General features: G+C 39.3%; 1 protein-coding gene and 1 long non-coding RNA gene across 8 annotated transcripts in view; both read left to right on the forward strand.

The window, feature by feature from the left end:
- The window catches only part of amph (amphiphysin), a 32,933-nt gene extending 21,148 nt beyond the window's left edge, over window positions 1–11,785 (forward strand). Inside the window, exons 11-24 of one of the 7 annotated variants that reach the window (XM_067607042.1) lie at window positions 655–774; window positions 931–1,014; window positions 1,483–1,509; window positions 1,735–1,758; window positions 2,342–4,048; window positions 4,295–4,324; window positions 5,769–5,810; window positions 6,720–6,836; window positions 6,870–6,950; window positions 8,283–8,333; window positions 8,648–8,701; window positions 9,423–9,611; window positions 10,217–10,318; window positions 10,576–11,785. In XM_067607042.1, the coding sequence (XP_067463143.1) occupies window positions 655–774; window positions 931–1,014; window positions 1,483–1,509; window positions 1,735–1,758; window positions 2,342–4,048; window positions 4,295–4,324; window positions 5,769–5,810; window positions 6,720–6,836; window positions 6,870–6,950; window positions 8,283–8,333; window positions 8,648–8,701; window positions 9,423–9,611; window positions 10,217–10,318; window positions 10,576–10,680 (2,733 nt within the window). In that variant the 3' untranslated portion in view covers window positions 10,681–11,785. Of the gene's footprint in view, window positions 1–654; window positions 775–930; window positions 1,015–1,482; window positions 1,510–1,734; window positions 1,759–2,341; window positions 4,049–4,294; window positions 4,325–5,768; window positions 5,811–6,719; window positions 6,951–8,282; window positions 8,334–8,647; window positions 8,702–9,422; window positions 9,612–10,216; window positions 10,319–10,575 lie in introns of all 7 variants that reach the window. The other 6 variants (XM_067607040.1, XM_067607044.1, XM_067607041.1 and 3 more) reach the window with 6 other exon arrangements.
- Window positions 11,786–13,003: 1,218 nt separating this feature from the next.
- On the forward strand, window positions 13,004–15,413 carry LOC137193471 (uncharacterized). The gene is made up of 5 exons (XR_010930835.1): window positions 13,004–13,354; window positions 13,768–13,960; window positions 14,254–14,319; window positions 14,937–15,016; window positions 15,346–15,413. It is a non-coding gene; the product is annotated as an uncharacterized lncRNA (long non-coding RNA).
- The last annotated feature ends 3,429 nt before the right edge of the window (window positions 15,414–18,842 follow it).

Below are 18,842 nucleotides of genomic sequence, written 5' to 3' on the forward strand. Positions count from 1 at the left end.
AGATTTAAAGACTGCTGTCATCTGCAGTAAAACATCTTTAAAAATATGGGAGGAAGTCTCCAGATTGATTAGTTGAAAAAATGTATCAACATTAGTCCACTAAGAATTTCTTGAGTCAAGAGTCTTGATTAGTTGATTGATTTTTCTTAGCAGTCAAATAAATAGTACCTTTATAGAAATAGATAAATGTTTAATTTATAGAAATAAATAAAATGGTACATTTATAGAAACATTTCAATTGTACATTCATAGAAATAGATAAAGGAAACGTATTGGAAATAAAGCCGTTGAGAGTAACCAGCATGTTTCCATAAAAGTACATTAGCTGATTCTGTAGACTTGTAGTAACTGAATGAATGGAAGGAACATATTACAATACTCTCAGCATGGGGCTCACCACCCTACATGGGCTCTCTTGTTATGGAGAAGGTTTCTTAAAGTTTACATGTAAACATTGATATTTTGCAGCAATATGTGTGTTAATAATAATGATATACTGGGAGGAGTGTTTTCTCCTTTAAAATGACATGGAGTGTTGTATCATTGTCCACATGCCCCTGCCATGCTCTTTGATTGAGAGCACAAACAGTAAATTGATCACAAAAGTAAAGAAATTCTGCTTGATTAAATCTGCTCATGGTTGTGTTTTGGCAGCTTAAAAAGGGACCCCCGGTGCCTCCACCACCAAAGGTAACCCCCACCAAGGAGGTGGCCGAGGAGCAGATCATCGACCTGTTTGGAGGAGAATTCTTACCAGCGCCTTCACCATCGCAGGTCTGTGTACATTAACAACTCCTAACAGCAATGTAGAGATATGACAGACTCATGCTCATTTTCTTTCCAACAACTTGTACTGTGCAACAAAAGCCTGTACTTGTACTTGTACACCTGTTTATCTGTTACCTACTTTTGTTTTTTTGTTGTCCACAGCCCAATGAAAGACCAGGAGAATCTCTTCTCGACATGGACTTTGACGCTTTTCAGCCTGACGAAAGTGTCTCACCAATACCACAGGTTCGATTCTTTAATTGACCAATAACATTCACATTTCTTATTAAAATAGATGTAGAATGGTGTGAAAACTACATTTTACTGGAAGGAACTGTCAGATGACACAAAAGTGGATCAATACAAGAAAACTTATGAATCTGATCAATTTTTAATCAGAACTGAATGACGAATAATGAAGAGCTGATTCAAATAAACAAAACCAGGATATACGGGAGTCATTAAAGAAAACATCAGTCAGTAAAGGTGACACATCACGAGTCCAGGGGCAGTACAAAGTACTACAGAGGACTACAGAGTGTGTGTATGTGAGTGTGTCTGTTATATATGTATGTATATATATATATATATATATATATACACCAGAAGTCTGTCCCTGTTAATCCCATCAGGAGCTGTCGGACTGTTAATAGTAATCTGTATAAACTCGTTTTCTTGACCTTGTTAACCATATTAACGTGCTCTCACCTGCAGACAGCTGTGCCTTGGGATATGTGGTCGGTGAGTAAAGTCTTCTGTCTTAATCTAAAAAAACTATTATAATTTTATACTATTATGCCACAAGCATGAACATTTAGTTCATCCTCCAAATTTACACCCAAATTATAATGGAGGGTAAAACCCACTTTATGGGGGGATTAGAGAATTAATAATAATGTGTAGTTTAAAAATGAACAGTTCTGCACATATGAAACATCTTAAATGTCTTTCTGTTTGTTTTTCAAGGCAAACGCCCAACCAGTGCAGCCTGTAAGTCAACACTGTAACACAACATCTTCACTATTTGTTTCACTATTTGTTTCACTGATGGAGAGTGAGTGCTGTGTTAAAGTTCATTCTGCTATATATCATTGTATTCACTTCATTTATACAGCTGAACTGGCTGCACAAAGATAACACTGGTCACCAGATGAGTCCTGTGTTGGGACTTTGTTTTCTGTTTTACTGTTGATTTCAAAATAAATTTGAATGACTAAATTACACTCCTACCTGAATGCACTTTTTTTGTATTGTAGCTCTGTTGGTCATGTTTTTCATTTTTAGAAGTGTCTTAATTTATCCAGAATTCACAGTGAACGAGTCTTCCTGAAAGCAGGCAACAACTCAACAGAAAACTCAGACATGTACCTTCAATCTGTTAATTAGATCTAAGAGCAAGTCAAAGTCTGTCTTTGTGCAACCAGTCTCTGCTTTCTTAAACCATTTCTATCAACTACACAAAAACACACTTAGTATTTATTCACCTCCATGCACTGGCCTTCCAGTCGGATTCATTATTGTGGGTTTCGAGTCGGGGATTGTCAAACTTTAATTCCCTGAATCTCCCAAACAGGCTGCAGACACCAGCTTTGTCGCCGACTGGTCCGCTGACTTTGGTTCAGCGACAGCAAATGGAGATGCTGCTTCAGGAGCTGAGGCCCCCACCGATCTTGGGGCCCCTACTGCTCCTGGGGCCACTGCTGCAGGGCCAGAGGGGGCGGAGGGCAGGGCACAGAGTGGGGCTCAGGGCTGGCCCCAGGGAGACTCCTGTCAGCCAGGTGGAGACGCACCTACACTTCCTCATCCGCAGGACAGTGAGGCAGCCATAGCACCTGAAGATGAGGTTAGCAGCCGGGACCACAATCCTCTAACTTACCCCAACCTCCATCCCTCTGCAGTCGGAGGTGATGAAGCTGAGACAGAGCAGGTAGATTCAGGGGGAGATGTAACAGGGAAGGAGGACCGCAGGAAGTCAACCCCAGGACTTATTTTCACTAACGAGTACGGTGAACAGATTCAGGACAGCACTGAGGACAGAGGGGAGAAGTGGTCCAGGTCTCCTGATGGGTCTGGGTCTGAGTATGAGACTGCTGAGGAATGGGGTGATGGAGGTCAGGGCGGGGACTGGGCAAGTGCAGATGATGAACTTTCATATGAAGATCCTCCCCAGCGGGGGGATGTTGCAAAAAGTAGAATTGATGGTGAGGCCACAGATCAGCCTCAAACAGTGTCAGCAGATAAAAATATTAATTGTTTAGCTGAAGACAAGCCGCCAGAAAAACAACCTGACCTCACAAGTCCTTCTGAAACACAGGGAGGTGTGTTTGATTCTGATCCTTTTGCTGAGACACAGGGAGGAGGTGCGTTTGATTCTGATCCTTTTGCTGAGACACAGGGAGGAGGTGCGTTTGATTCTGATCCTTTTGCTGAGACACAGGGAGGAGGTGCGTTTGATTCTGATCCTTTTGCTGAAACACAGGGAGGAGATGCGTTTGATTCTGATCCTTTTGCTGAGACACAGGGAGGAGGTGCGTTTGATTCTGATCCTTTTGCTGAAACACAGGGAGGAGGTGCGTTTGATTCTGATCCTTTTGCTAAGACACAGGGAGGAGGTGCGTTTGATTCTGACCCCTTTGCTGAAACACAGGGAGGAGGTGCGTTTGATTCTGACCCCTTTGCTGAAACACAGGGAGGAGGTGCGTTTGATTCTGATCCTTCAGCTGAAACACAGGGAGGAGGTGCGTTTGATTCTGATCCTTCAGCTGAAACACAGGGAGGAGGTGCATTTGATTCTGATCCTTCAGCTGAAACACAAGGAGGAGGTGCGTTTGATTCTGACCCCTTTGCTGAAACACAGGGAGGAGGTGCGTTTGATTCTGATCCCTTTGCTGAAACACAGTTTGGAGACAGGATGGGTGGCTTTAAATGTGATCCATTTGCTGAGACCTCAGGAGAAGGTGATGTTGTGGCCGCCAGTGATGGAAGAACTGGGTGGGATACAGATCCATTTGCCAACAGTCTCCCGGCAGCGCCTTCAGATACTGAAGGTCCTGCCACCAACACCACATCTTGGCAGGAAGTCAGTAACAATATTGGCTTCTACTCTTCTGTCACTCAAGAAAACTCTGCGTCCTTCTCTGGCACAGCAGCACAAGGAATTAAAGATGTAAGCATTCCCAGAATTCACAAAGAACCAGAAAATTCAGACATGTCCGAAGATGAGGCTGCAAACCGGAGATTTGGAAAGTTGTACCAAGAGCTAGATACAGAAAAGGAAGAGGTACTTGACTTCCTCCCCTTCTCAGTGTGGTATATTAGCATAGAGTAGACTAGAAATCTATCTTTTACCTTCCCACAGATTGAGCAACCCCACCTGGATCCCAACCTGAGCTCCTCAGCCTCTCCTCTTGCTTGCTTGTTCATTCCATAAACCATTTTCACATCAAATCCATCTTTACAATACATTTCAGACTCATCTTACCGTAAGGCTTCTAATACTAACTTGTGTCTTTGCAATTTAATTTAGGTGAACAAAGAATTTAATGGATTTTCACAGGTAAATTTTCTAGTCAATCTAAAAATGTGTTTGCAGCATTTGGTATTTATCACATGGTTTAGTCAGATAGTTCTGATATTTTTATTGATTGCTGTTCAGTAGAAGTAGAAGTTTCAACCTTTCAGATCTGAGTTAACTCTTAGTGACCAAGACTGCAAGTTTTACTTTCTATTTACAATTTTACCTATGAGCATAACGAAGACACAGTAAACACTGGATGAGCAGAGAAACAAAGACATCACTTTGTTAAATAAATGTATAATTATCATTATTATGGATAAATACATTTCTTTTACATTATATTTTGTTTATCCACCAGTCAGCCTCTTCAGTGTTTGAAACCCAAAGTTTCGGAGGTGATGCCACCCTCCAGCACAGAGAATAACAGTGAATTGGATGGCTTTTCCAATGACTCATTACAGGCTTTACCTACTTTGATCATTTGATCATTTCTGAATTAGACTGAATTAGAAGGATCTGTTAGTAAGTTTGTTACAGTTTTGAGTTAAGTTTTATAGTTTTATGTGCAGTTTATTGGGATCTTTCCCAAAAGGGAACAATTCCAAAGTCTATGAGAAATTCAACCCTTTGTGGTAATTCCAGCCCATCCTCAAAAGAAAAACGACAGTATAGGTCGAAAATTCAGCCGGCCAAAATTACCTATAGTTATGTTTGAGTGACAGACATCATCTAGCAGCCAATTATGACCTGGAGAAGTGATACAGTTCAGAGTACCTTAATATAAGGTGACAAATTTCCATATTCGGAGGTGGCGGTTTGGGTGGATGAGATAGATAGGAGTCAGGATAGTTTTTAAAAACTGTCACTATGATTGTTGTTGTGTTTACTGTTGCCATGATGACAAAGTTTGCTTAACTTTAAGAAAGTGCAAACCCACACCACATTTCAAGTGATCATTTTAACCCAAACCATAATCTTTACCCTAACCCTAACCAAGTGGTTTTTGTGCCTAAACCTAACCAGACCTTAACCGCAGTGCTATCACACCATAAACCATCATTATTTTTTAACAGTGATTTGTAACGGTTTCGGAAAGCACCAATAGAGGCAACATATTAGAAAACGCTCCTATGGGTTGTTCTGGTGTGCATGGTACAATCGACCTATTTGATCGTTTAATTATGAGGATGTGTTGGGTAAATTAGGACAGAGCTGTGGTATCATTTCATCCTCTGTATCCAAACATATAATGTATTCAGTCACTGCAGAGGTCAGAGGTCAGCACTGTCTTTTTAGGTGCTGAAACATAAAAGATTTTTCTGGGAGACTGAGCATAACTGCATGGTTACATCATCAAACCCTTTTTCCCAGAAAAGTCCCATCTTTTAATACTTTTCCCTCTTTTCTGTAAATAATTGTGTTTCTAGGTCTTGATTGCCAGTTGTGACTCTTCTTCTCTATTTCTAAAACATGCACGCTGAAGGATGCAGCTGCCCCATCATTTTTTGCTGATTTTGATAAGATGGTGAGTTAATATTTTTGGTAAAGTATGTATCATATGTCATTTAAGTTATATGATGGTGTTTTCATTGTATTTTTTTTCTGTTGAAAAGTTTTGCAGTTCTGTCCTTTAATCTCTTAGTTGTGTAAGTTTTCGTAAGGATTTCTGTCAAATATATTTCTTCTCTGTTTGATCTGCATTTTTTTAACTTTAGGAATATATTCTGTTAACTCTTTCTCTGATTGTAACAAAGTAATATATGTATATTCTATTTTCTCATCATTTATAAATGGGATTGTCCTTCCAAGAAAAATGACACAACAGCTGCCCAAAAACAACATATAGTTATGTTTGAGTGACAGCTGCCATCTAGTGGCCGAAATAATTGTGACCCAGCGCAGTGGTGCAGTTGAGATGACATATATATGTGTGGACAGATTTCCTCATTCAGAGGAGGAGGGCTGGATGGAGGCATTAACCCAATAGTGGACTTTGCTGCAGGCACCAGATTAGGAATCCTACATGCCTACGTGTTGTACTGGAGTGTGTGGTCAACGGACCTGTTTGGTTGTTTAATTTGGAGGACTTGTTGGTATAAATGTTAATCTAGTTCTGATATCAGCTCTGTTCCACTCTGCTGTCAGTTCTTTGTCAGGTCATTTACCATTTTCCACCTGGTAGCAGTTTGTATCGGACACTGCTGTGAACATGTTTGTACCATGTGGGAGGAACTTCTAACTTTTAAGTGATGAAGTAAGACATGAAGAAAACCAGCTTCATCAGTGGTTGATTTAGACATGTAAAAGCGCTTGATAAGAATCTGAGCCTGCTACTGAATGTCGTGCAAAATGTCAGTGGCATTAAGTGCCACCAGCCAACTATGGAACTGTTAAAAGGGTTGATCTCTGTCTTTGTTTGCACATTTGGCAAAAGAACGAAGCCTCTGAGACACAAGCTGCTGCCGTGACAGAACCTGTAGAGCCACAAGAGGAGCCTGCAGCTCCTCCTGCTGGAGAGGTGGAGGAGCCTGCTGCTCCTCCTGCTGGAGAGGTGGAGGAGCCTGCTGCTCCTCCTGCTGAAGAGGTGGAGCAGCCTGCAGCTCCCCCTACTGGAGAGGAAGACACAGCAGAAAGCTCTGGTAGTCCAAAGGAGGAGAAACTTGCTGTGAGTTTTGATAACAAGACCTCATTGTAACTGTCTGTCAGGCTGTACCTGTGATTATCATCATCATCATCATCATCATCATCATCATGACTGATCATGTTACCAACAGCTTTAACTAATGTGTAAACCATTAGCTGATTGAAAAGAATCAGTTCAATCAGTTATTTTTGAGTGAATATGTCGGAGAAGGTCAAGCTTGGTGAGGTATATTCTAATACTGAATCAGTATTTTTGTCAACAGTGATTGAACAATTGAATAATTGAAGTACTTTTGGAACATTTTGACTGAAAACACATACAGTATAAAATAAAAATAAAGTAGTTTACATTCTTTTTTATTTAGTTCTATTAACACCATTCTATATGCCTTTCTTTTGTTTTAAATCCATCTGTTTTTTGGGTTTTCTAATGAGCCTTATGAATATATCTTGTTGTTACTTTGAGTTTGTGAGTACATTTTACATTATGCATACTAAACTATAATATCTGTAAAACAAACAAACAAACAAACAAAAACAGCTACATAGATAACAGCAGCAATTTATCTGATTATTTTTGAATTACCAGGATAAAGTCAAACTGAGTTTAGTAATAATTGAAGATTTATTAGTCGACGATTGTTTAAATCTAAAATCTAATACTATTTGTTTAATCATATAATCATTTTGTGTTTGATACTGACTATAAAGGTTTAAATGTTTGAGCAGCAGTTAAACAGTTAAAACAAAGTTAAAAGTAAACTTAAACAGCACCGAATGATTTAAGTTTTGGTCCAAATCAATGTAACATGCATGTATGATTGTTCTTGACAATATTTTACTCATTTTGCTGATATTCGTATTTTGATGTTTTGACTTGAGGAAATGCAATTTTCAGTGGAGTTATTCTTTTCATCAGTAGATTAAAAGGAAGAACTCCACATTAAACATTTCCTGGTTTAATGTAATTAAAGATGTGTAAATGTGAAGCTACGTCCTTGAGGAAAAGGTCAGAGTTAAGATATCAGTGTTACAGAATACTGAACTGTTTTTCATTCATGAGAAGTGTTGAGCCTGAAGGTTCAGTATGTAATGCTAAAATATTCAGTCATACTATAGGAATTGTTACTAGATGGAATTGTGTATATGATTATATGATACTGAAAACTATTAATTTCCAACGTAAATACACTTAGATGCCCAAAATGTCAATCCTACACAGATGTTTAATCTGTAAAATTGCTGAATTACTTAACTGATCTGCAGCAGATGCTGACAACTATGCTTAACTCAGCATGTGACTTTAAAAAAGTTTTTGTTCCTGTGGAATGAAATATTTTCTGTCTGCACACAGACTCCTTCAGCTGAAGAGGCCGAAATATCTCCAAATGAAGCTGCTCCATCAGTAAATATCACTAAACTTTCATCAATGACCATAACTGACCATTACTGAGTTATTATATCAATTAGAAATGATGAGACAGCTAATATTCTGGCTTTTGATTTGAGTGAATCACCACTTCCTAAACATGTATTGTTTGGAATTTTGCATGTGAGTACTGGAGCACTAATTGTATGCCTTCATATATGAATGTAAATCATTAACAACCAGATCACAGGATGTTAAAATTCTTTTTGTATTGTATAGTAATATTTCAGAAAGTGTCAGAGCAGATATGTAATAAAACAATTGTTTAAATACTTGTTTTGTGTACAAAGGAATCAGTTTCTGCTCCAGAGGAAAAGAAGGAAAGTCCTGTGGATGAAGCTTCGGTAAATATTTCCAAACTCAGCATAATCAGTCTTGACAAATGTAAGATTGAGAGGATCACGCAATCATAGGAGTAAAACAGAAATACAAGATCAAAGCACATGATATAGATACTAAATAGAGGATAAAAATGTGTCAAAGTGTATTGTGAAAATGACCAGATATGATGATACAATCATCATCACTCAGTAATTCTGATTAATGTTAAAGTTCATTTCAAGTTCAGTTGGGGATCATCAGCAAACACAAAGGAGTTTTTGTAACCAGGTTAGTTAGTTCTTCATCTGTTTAGGAAGTTTTATTGAAAGGTGGCTTTTTTCTAACTTATCTTATTGTCTATTTGGTGATTTTCTGGTTATTTTGGGCTCCAGTTTTACTTTTGTTGTTGAGTTTCTTTTCGTGTTAACATGGAGAGCTGCAAGTTTAATTTGATTGTAACTGTAATTATATTCTTATTCTAGAGTTTTAGTTGTTTTTTTTGCATGTTAATACACCTAAGGTACTGTTGTATCAGTAAATCATTTATCATTGGATATCTCCTGTATCCCTTTTATCTTTTGTTGATAGATTATTGAATAATAAATAAAATGTGAGTACAAAATAGATGTAAATTTAAACTACTATTATCATATTAACCCTAACCTAATATTCTGTTGTTTGTGTGATAAAGAGAGAAAGTGAAAGTTATTGATGTGAGGGCTAAAAGCTGTTTGTCTTCCACAGGAAAAGATGCCAATCCCGTCTGTGGTAATTGAGCCTGCTTCCAGCAATGAAGGTGATGATGACCGTGATGCTGACATCATCTCTCCTACCACCATCAGTGACAACGGTGTGACTGCTGAAAACCAAACCATCAAACACATGAGTCCGTCCGGTGGAGTCTCAGGACTTCCTGATGACTTTTTGTACAAGGTGGGACTTTCTTGAGATAATTGTTATGGCGACACACTTGACAAATGTATTTTGGGTTAAATGCTTAATGCTTTGCTCCAGAGGGATGCAATTTGTGTCCAATTTCATAATCTCAAAATGTCAAACGTTGTAAAAGTTATCCAGCTGATCTTTTTACAGCTACATCCATGCCTGTGTGTCAACAGGAAGCGCTGAGAGGCAAATGGAGAATGAAACTCTATAAAACAGATTTGCCTTCATGTAAACACACAAAATATGACATTACAAGTTAATATCAATGATGTCACAAAACATATTGATTGTTGCTGGCTGATACAGAACAATTACAGTCAGCAGATCAGCAAGAGTGAACAAATACATGAAAATCATTACACTTGACATAACTAAGACTGAGAATGTCCAATCAACATCTGACACTCTTCAATTCATTCACATATTATAATGTATCATTCATTCATGGATGGAGATTTCTGAATAGTCTAAGTTCCCAAACTAACCCTAAATGAAGGAAATTAAAAATGAGCAAAAACAGCATACACTTCAAAGGGTTAATATGCCCAATTTGTTGTCACAGCAGAAGTGGTGACAGTGTTTTCCTCCTGTAGGTGGAGACGATCCATGATTTTGAGGCTGCAAATTCTGATGAACTAGAACTGAAGAGAGGTGATGTGGTGTTGGTGGTTCCCACTGCCTCTGTAGAGGATCAGGTAAGCAAAGCGTTTCATTAGTGACATTAATGTCACTGATGAAAGGCCAGCATCATCCTGGAAAGATGGAGTTAACAGAGCAGTTGTAAACACAACAGATCAATGAACATCTGTACATAAACATGAGTGTATGGTACAAATGCTGCAATAGTTGTGACACCAAACAACATGATTCTTAAACACTTAATAGGGTCAGTGGGGTTGAAGATTTGAACTCAGACAGGTAATCATGTTTTTTTCTGTGGCTGTTGTTGCAGGATGCTGGCTGGCTCACAGGGATCAAAGAAAATGACTGGTTAACACTGGGAGCTGGTGCTGAAAAAGGACTTTTCCCAGAGAACTTTACGCAGCGTTTGGAGTAAGAAGACTCTTAAGCTGGTGGAAAAAATAAGCAGAAGTGAGAGACATGGGTGCATAAGTCATCAAGTCAGCATGTAGCCAACCCCTTTTCTGAAAAAAAAAACAACAACCTTGTAACCTGCTGCAGTGGTATGCTGGACAACTTAAGGCTTTCTTTGGTAGATGAAACTTTTCGGTCTACAGAAATGAATAAACACTAGTACTATTCCCAGCATTACAGAAAATTAAGAAGCATGATGTGATAGTATGATCTACCCTTATCTGGAAATAAGATGTTTTTTTGAAAGCAAGCAAAAAATGATGTATGGTTTATAGGGAATGTTGCAATCTGTACATGTTCACACCCACAAACCTACAAAAGGAGGAAAATTGTTTCTGAAGAAAAACAACAACAACAACAAAAGAAACAACTGTACCTTCTTTGCACCAAGTGTGTTGTACTGATTTTGTTGCTCTGTTGTGGAATATATCAGAATTTGTAGTGCTGTGATCTCTTTAAATGTTATTATGTATAACATGAAACTCTTGAGTTTGTTGGTTTTTTCAGGTATGTTATCACTGTTTGTATGTTTCTGTAACATCATGAGTGTGTGTGTCTGTGGGGACGTTTTGTTTGGCATATGTGGTAAAGAATTAAGTCATTGATGAGTGTTGCTGTGGTTTTGCCAAAACAAATATTGACATGTATTATCTTAACATAGGGACACAAAGCAATGCACATCAAGCATGAGAATCTAAAATATTTATAATAGTAAGAGTTCCAAGATGAGCAAATTAAGTATTTCCCCACTATTGAAAATATCTTTGTATAACTAACATGTCATCTAAAATCCTATTTTCAAGACACCAAGCCATCCAGAAGGCAGTTCAATCTTATCAGCTATTTCTTTCGAAATGCATAATTACAGAGAAGGTATTAAAAAATCCAATTTGCAATCTATGTTGTTGGTATATATCAGTTCTCTGTATTACAACAGTTTCATAAATCAACACGTATGATGTCACTTCCTTTGATAGTGAAGTTAATTGTCAATGTAGACCCTTTTGTGATGTACATACCATAAACATCTATGTGACAGTCAATAAATAAGACTTCATAAGTTACAATTTGTCAGTTTTTTTGAGCTAGTTATAGTTGTGACTTGGAAATCATCACTGATCTGGTCTCAAAGAGTATGTCAGCACACCATGAGGAGTCCTGCTTCACGATTGTTAAAGTTTCAGTGGAGTGTCCTCTTCAAATTTTTTCACAAACCAGATGAGAGAAACCTTTAATTAAAGGATAAGTGATAAAAACCACTCCAAGATGAGTATTGGGTGAATACATTTTTCTTGAGGTCATAGAGACTTGGAAATAGACTTTAGGGGGGTTAGGGTTAGGGTTAGGGTTAGGGTAGGTATGGGGGTAAAACGAGGTTTGTCTCGCTGGACAAAACGGGACAAATGTGAATAATGTTTGATAGGGAGGTCGTAGAGACTTGGAACCAAGCTCCATCCCCACTAATTCAGGTATTTTTTGAAATGGCTGTATCTCAGGAACGGAAGGTCGTAGAGACATGGGTCTAAGAGTGGCGCGTTCAGAGCCCCCGAATTATGTCTGACACCACCCACTCCCGAGTCTCTACGACATTTGGTTCCCAAGTTATAGAGCAAAATGTCCTCCCCATTGGAAATGAATGGGATGAAAATTTCAGCAAGTGTGGAGGCCGAAATCGAGCACGCAGAAAGTATTTAGGAGCACGTTTCAGGTCATTTGGAGTCTATTCGTACCACCCATGGAGTGACTTTTCGAAAAATCTTGACACCCATGAAAGATGAGGTAGGCGTTAAGGTATAAGAGGTAGGTAAGTATTTTAAAGGTAAGTCGTGGACTGTTTGGTTGGTATTAACGCATAAGAGGTAGGTAAGTGTATTTAAAGGTAAGTTGTGGACTCTTTGGTCCGGCCTCAGTGCATCCGAGGCACGCAAGCCCCCACGCCACGTCAAGGCAGAGTCCATGTGGAGGTTAGGGTTAGGGTTAGGGTTAGGGTTAGGGTGGGGGAACTGAACCCCACCCCCAACTGAGTGGGGGAAGGGAGGCGCACGGTCCATACCCCAGAAGGCCCCCTGTCCCTGGTCCCAGGAGGACTGGAACCAGCTTCCCCCCCACTGCTTGCATGGTCCTGTGGGCTCTACACGCCCGTGGGAGTGACCACGGTTTCTCCCGCAGCGTACTGTGATCCACTCATAGTCATGAGCGCTGCTCATGGCCATGAGTTAGGGCTTTTTGGGTTAGGGTTAGGGTTAGGGTTTAGGGTTAGGGAATTCAGATCTTTACTGAAGTCATCATCATCTTTAGCATGAGATGTCAGCAATGAGGCCACAGAGAGTGAAGATTAAACCTAAAGAAGAGGCAGCATATTTTTCATCCTTGGGCAAGGACAAGGATGGATTCAATATAAAATATATTAATTCATTTAAAGGTGAGTTGCCATTTGTTAAAAATTCTTTAGCACAGGTATACTTTTAATTATTGCTTTAATCTCTGCATATTTCTGACACATCTTCTGTTCTTCGTTAGATCGAGGAGTGTTCAGTTGCCGCCACTTTCAGAAGGGAGACTTTCTTATTGAATATCGATTGGAAATCAAACAGGAACATGAAAACAGGCTAAGACTGTACCACGATGCCCTGAAGGTTTTCATGTTAGAATTTCTCTACAATGGGAAAAAACTATGGTACATGTGTTGTCATACTTAATTTACAGTATTTTTTGTAAGTTTAATTTCACCCAGAAAAACAAACTCTGCCATTTTGTACTAACTTGATGTTAGTAGTGGCAGTGGTAGTAATAGTAGTAGTAGTAATAGTAGTAGTAGTAGTAGTAGTAGTAATAGTAGTAGTAGTAGTAGTAGTAATAGTAGTAGTAGTAGTAGTAGTAATAGTAGCAGTAGTAGTAGTAGTAGTAGTAGTAATAGTAGTAGTAGTAGTAGTAATAGTAGTAATAGTAGTAGTAGTAGTAGAGGTGGTGGTGATTTATTTATTCATTCAGTATAGTGTGCTTCTGTCATACTTTTACATTTTGTAATCAGAATTTTTTGTAATTTCAGTATTGATGCAGCCAGAGAGGACGACTCCCTAGGGAGACTCGTCAACGATGATCATGTAAGCCCAAACAGCAGAATGAGGATCATCACTGTGGATAGAAAGCCTCATCTCTGTTTATTTGCAATCAAGGACATCAGGCCAGGGGAAGAGATAACCTACAACTATGGAGATTCGGACTGGCCATGGAGATTAAAGGTACAGACAGAACTTCATTTTCACAAAGAGCTAACAAGTTGCTGTTTGAGTCTACCGTAATTTCACAGTATTTTCACAAAATAAACAAAACAGGTGCACCATGTAGAGTAATAATGAATAGAGCTTTGGTCAGTCACCAAGTATTTTTACATGAACTTGAGTTTCCCTAGTAATAGTTTACTCCTATCATTCTCCTGTATAGATAATTGTGTTAACTCACTACATATCAGCAGGTACAGTCTTATTGTGTCTTACTGGTTATTTATTGATATTTTTCCCTTTCTGTACACAAGGTTTCAACTGAAGCACATCCTCACCATGCAGCCTGGGCATCTGACTGCACCAAAGATGTTGAACAGGTGACTTCATTTCCATTGAATGTTGATAATGACATCAGATTTTTTTTCAGTAGCAAAACAGTTTTGACTGGAAGTTGACAGTAGGGTATTGATACTTATTGAGAAATGTGTTTTAAGGTCTAAGTGTTACAGATACACAGTCCTCAGTGTGTATGTTCTGTTCAGGTATAGACACTCTGAGGACCGTGTATTTGGACACTGTCAGTGACATTATTGAGAAATGTATTTTAAGAGCTAAGTGTTACAGATACACAGTCCTCAGTGTGTATGTTTTGTTCAGGTATAGACACTCTGAGGTCTCTATATGTGCATTGTTAAGTATTTAGTAGTATCAGAATTTCTATGTAACATCAGATGCATAGCAGTTTTTCATCATTGCTGTATGGAAGTGGTTTATTGTATTTAATTGACAGTGCCATCAACAAAATAGCAATTCATATGGAATGCCATGAAAATAAAATTACAAGAGTAAGGACATGGATTTTGCTGTAGAGACACTGAAATGATCTCTTTCCACAAATTTTAGCCATAGTACAAACTATAACTGAACAATTAACTTAACACTTATATGTGTGTAAAAATCTATTTTAATTTCACTATTGTATGTGTTCATATAGCTTTTGGGTGAGAGAGAATCTCCTGTCATGTCCAGACGACACTTGTGATGCTTGAATATTGCTCAGACAACATTAACCAGGTAAGTTTTTTAAAACCTCACTATCATCATTACACTACATGACCATTTCATCATCATCTGTCATTTCCTCAGTATATAATTGTATTGTTAGCTCTCAGGGTATCAGTAAGTACAGTCTTTTGTGTCTAAATGTATGTCACAGTGCTGTACTGACTGTTGATTTATGTGAAAGGCTGAACAAATGTTTTTTTATGTTTACATACAGTATACTTGAGACCTTATCATTTTCCTGTAGAGATAATTGTGTTAACTCACTACGTATCAGCAGTTACAGTCTTATTGTGTCTTACTGGTTATTTATTGATATTTTATCCCTTTCTCTACACAAGGTTTCAACTGAAGCACATCCTCACCATGCAGCCTGGGCATCTGACTGCACCAAAGATGTTGAACAGGTGATTTAATTTATATTGAGTTAGGGGGTTGGGGTTAGGGTTAGGGGGTTAGGGTTAGGAGGTTAGGGTTAGGGGGTTAGGGGGTTAGGGTTAAGGGGGTTAGAGTTAAGGGGGTTAGGGTTAGGGGGTTAGGGTTAGGAGGTTAGGGTTAGGGGGTTAGGGTTAGGGTTAGGGTTAGGGTTGGGGTTAGGGTTAGGGTTAGGGTTAGGGTTTAGGGTTAGGGTGGGGGAACTGAACCCCACCCCCAACTGAGTGGGGGAAGGGAGGCGCACGGTCCATCCCCCGGAAGGCCCCCTGTCCCCGGTCCCAGGAGGACTGGAACCAGCTTCCCCCCCGCTGCTTGCGTGGTCCTGTGGGCTCTACACGCCCGCGGGAGCGACCACGGTTTCTCCCACGGCGTACCGTGATCCACTCATAGTCATGAGCGCCGCTCATGGCCATGAGTTAGGGCTTTTTGTTTTTTTGTTTTTCTCTAAATTAACTTAAAATATAAAAGCAAATTTAACAAGGACAAAAAATAAAAAACTTTTTTTGAAAAATTAAAAGTCAACTAAAATTATTTATTATTAATTTGTGTGTGTGTGCCTATATGCTGCAACGTTTCGACCCCTCTGGGTCTTCCTCAGGCAGAGGCACAACAAAAAGAAAAAGGAAAATGCACTGAATCTAAGCTGGCTGGCAGAAAGATGTTGTCAGTTTGGTGGTTAGAGCAGAAATGATGGGGAGTTGCCTTCCCTCCTATTTATAACTTGCCCTCCTGACTGAATTTTTTGCTTTTGGTTACTTGTGTCTGTTTTTAACCCTGTATATGCCAATCTATTTATTTATTTATCTATTTATGAAATTAACTAATTGAATCCTGTTTTTAATATAGTATTTATTAAATCAATAAATTAGATGTAATTTAATCCGTAAATGATAAATTGGACTTTATTAATTATAACGGGAGGGGTTGGGGTTAGGGCAAGGGGGTGGGGGGGGTTTGGGATTAGGGTAGGGTTAGGGCAGGGGTGGGGCTAGGGCAGGGGGTGGGGTTAGGGTTAGGGCAGGGGGTGGGGTTAGGGTTAGGGCAGGGGATGGGGTTAGGGTTAGAGTAGGGGGTGGGGTTAGGGTTAGGGCAAGGGTGGGGTTAGGGTTAGGGTTAGGGTTAGGGTTAGGGGTTAGGGTAGGGTTAGGGTTAGGGTTAGGGTTAGGTTAGGGTTAGGGTTAGGGTTAGGGTTAGGGAAGGGTTTTCCCCGTCCCCCTCCAGATCTGAAAGGGGCGGGAGGTGCACTCGCCCTCCACCCGTCCCGTCTCCACATCCCTGCGGAGTCCCCTCTTTGTAATTTGTCTTGTTTTTGTAAAATAAAAAAGTTTTTCTTAAACAACGAAATAAAACTTCCTATAAAATGAATTTGTTTTTAAATTTTTCAAAATAAAAGTCTTAAAATGAATTGTCTTTGTCTTGTCCTAAATGTAAATCAACTTATTCTCAGTTGTTTTAAAATAAAAAATAAAATCAAAATATCAAATTCCTATAAAATCAAATGGCTTTCAAAATAAAATGCTTCCTCAAAAAAATGCCTTGCTCAAAAACAAAGGAAGGTGTGCCCACACGACGTTTCGGCCAATAGCGGCCTTCCTCAGGTGTATGGCACACTGAAAAACTCAAAAAGTGAGTGGAATGATTGGCTGCAATGCTGTCCCTTAGGCGATCAGGTTAGAAATGGCTCTCTCCCTTCCGTTCGCCTTTTATAACCTTTGTTATAATCGTGTTTTAATTTTCGCTTTAGTATTTTGTTTTTGCTTTTGGCTTTAGAATTTCCCTTTTTAACCCTTAAAATGCTGTATAAAATTGAATAAATGAATTTAAATCCCTATTACCATTAATTTTAACCCTATTAGGGTTGGGATAGTGGTTAGGGTTAGGGCCTAGGGTTAGGGTTAGGTTAGGGTTAGGGTTGGGATAGTGGTTAGGGTTAGGGCCTAGGGTTAGGGTTAGGGTTAGGTTTAGGGTTAGGATAGTGGTTAGGGTTAGGGCCTAGGGTTAGGGTTAGGTTAGGTTTAGGGTTGGGATAGTGGTTAGGGTTAGGGCCTAGGGTTAGGGTTAGGTTAGGTTTAGGGTTGGGATAGTGGTTAGGGTTAGGGCCTAGGGTTAGGGTTAGGTTAGGTTTAGGGCTAGAGATGGGATTTGGTTAGGGTTAGGGTCTAGGTTAGGTTTAGGCATCCAAATAAGGGATTGCAATGAATTCAATTAAATCTCAAATTAAGGCCAAATGGCTCCCTAGTACCCAGCCAATAAATCCATCTCCGCTCCCTCTTTTTCCGTTCCCCATCACTCCAATTAACATTTCCCTGTAGTCCAGCCATTCTCACTGCTTCCAAACCGTGGATTAAAAAATGATGAACTAATGGTGTTTCCACTTCTTTCTGGTTCCTTATGTTATGTCTGTGTTGAACCATTCGTGTCGATAATGAATTTTTTGTCTCCCCTATGTACTTTTTTCCACATCTAACACAAAATATGACATATACACAATTTGTGGATCGGGGAGTGAATCTCTGTGAGATCTGGAAAATAGTCTTCTCCCTACTGTTCCTTATGAACCTAAGACTGCAAAATTGCGCCTCCAGGAGAAGAGGCTTCTCCAAGTTTAATTTGGGCAATCTGGCCCTAATAAGATGGTCCTGCAAGTTCCTATTCCTCCTATAGGCCGAGATTATCCTAGACTGCGGGATTATCCCAGAGTCACCTATGACCCTCTCAAAATTGGCCTTAACTCTCTTGTTTAAAATATTGCCTATGGAGGAATATGTCGTAATAAGGGGAATAAAATTCCCATGACCCCTTTCCTTCCTCAATTCGAAGGTCCTAAAACAGTGTCTCAAAAAAGACCTTGAATACCCTCTTTGAGTCAGTGCTTTGAATAGGACTCTGACTGTCCTGATAAAGTCTTCGTCCCTGGTACAAATCCTCTTAAATCTAAGCAACTGTGACTTCACAATACCCCTGAACGTATGCTTTGGATGAAAGCTCGTAGCGTACAGAAGGGCATGCGTGTCTGTGACTTTGAAATGGACCCTGATATCCAATTTATGTGAATTGCCAAATTCTGGCCCCTTGTAGACAGTAGTGTCTAAAAAATCAATTTCTCGTTGGTCCACTTCAGCTGTCAATTTAATGGATGGGTCATGTGAATTTAAAATCCCCAGAAATTGTTGGAACTCCGCCCATGATCCTGTCCAAATGCCCCATATATCATCTAAATACCGTAAATAATGAAATGGTTTCCTCTGGCACTTCTGAAAAACTCCCTCTTCCCAATTGGCCATGAAAATATTGGCATAAGCAGGGGCGAATTTTTTACCCATCGCAGTGCCTTTAATTTGTAAATAATATTTTTCATTGAACACAAAATCGTTTTTAGTTAAATTAATTTCCAATAACCTAA

The sequence above is a fragment of the Thunnus thynnus genome, chromosome 12, assembly GCF_963924715.1.
Source record: "Thunnus thynnus chromosome 12, fThuThy2.1, whole genome shotgun sequence".
Classification (NCBI taxonomy): Eukaryota; Metazoa; Chordata; class Actinopteri; order Scombriformes; family Scombridae; genus Thunnus; species Thunnus thynnus.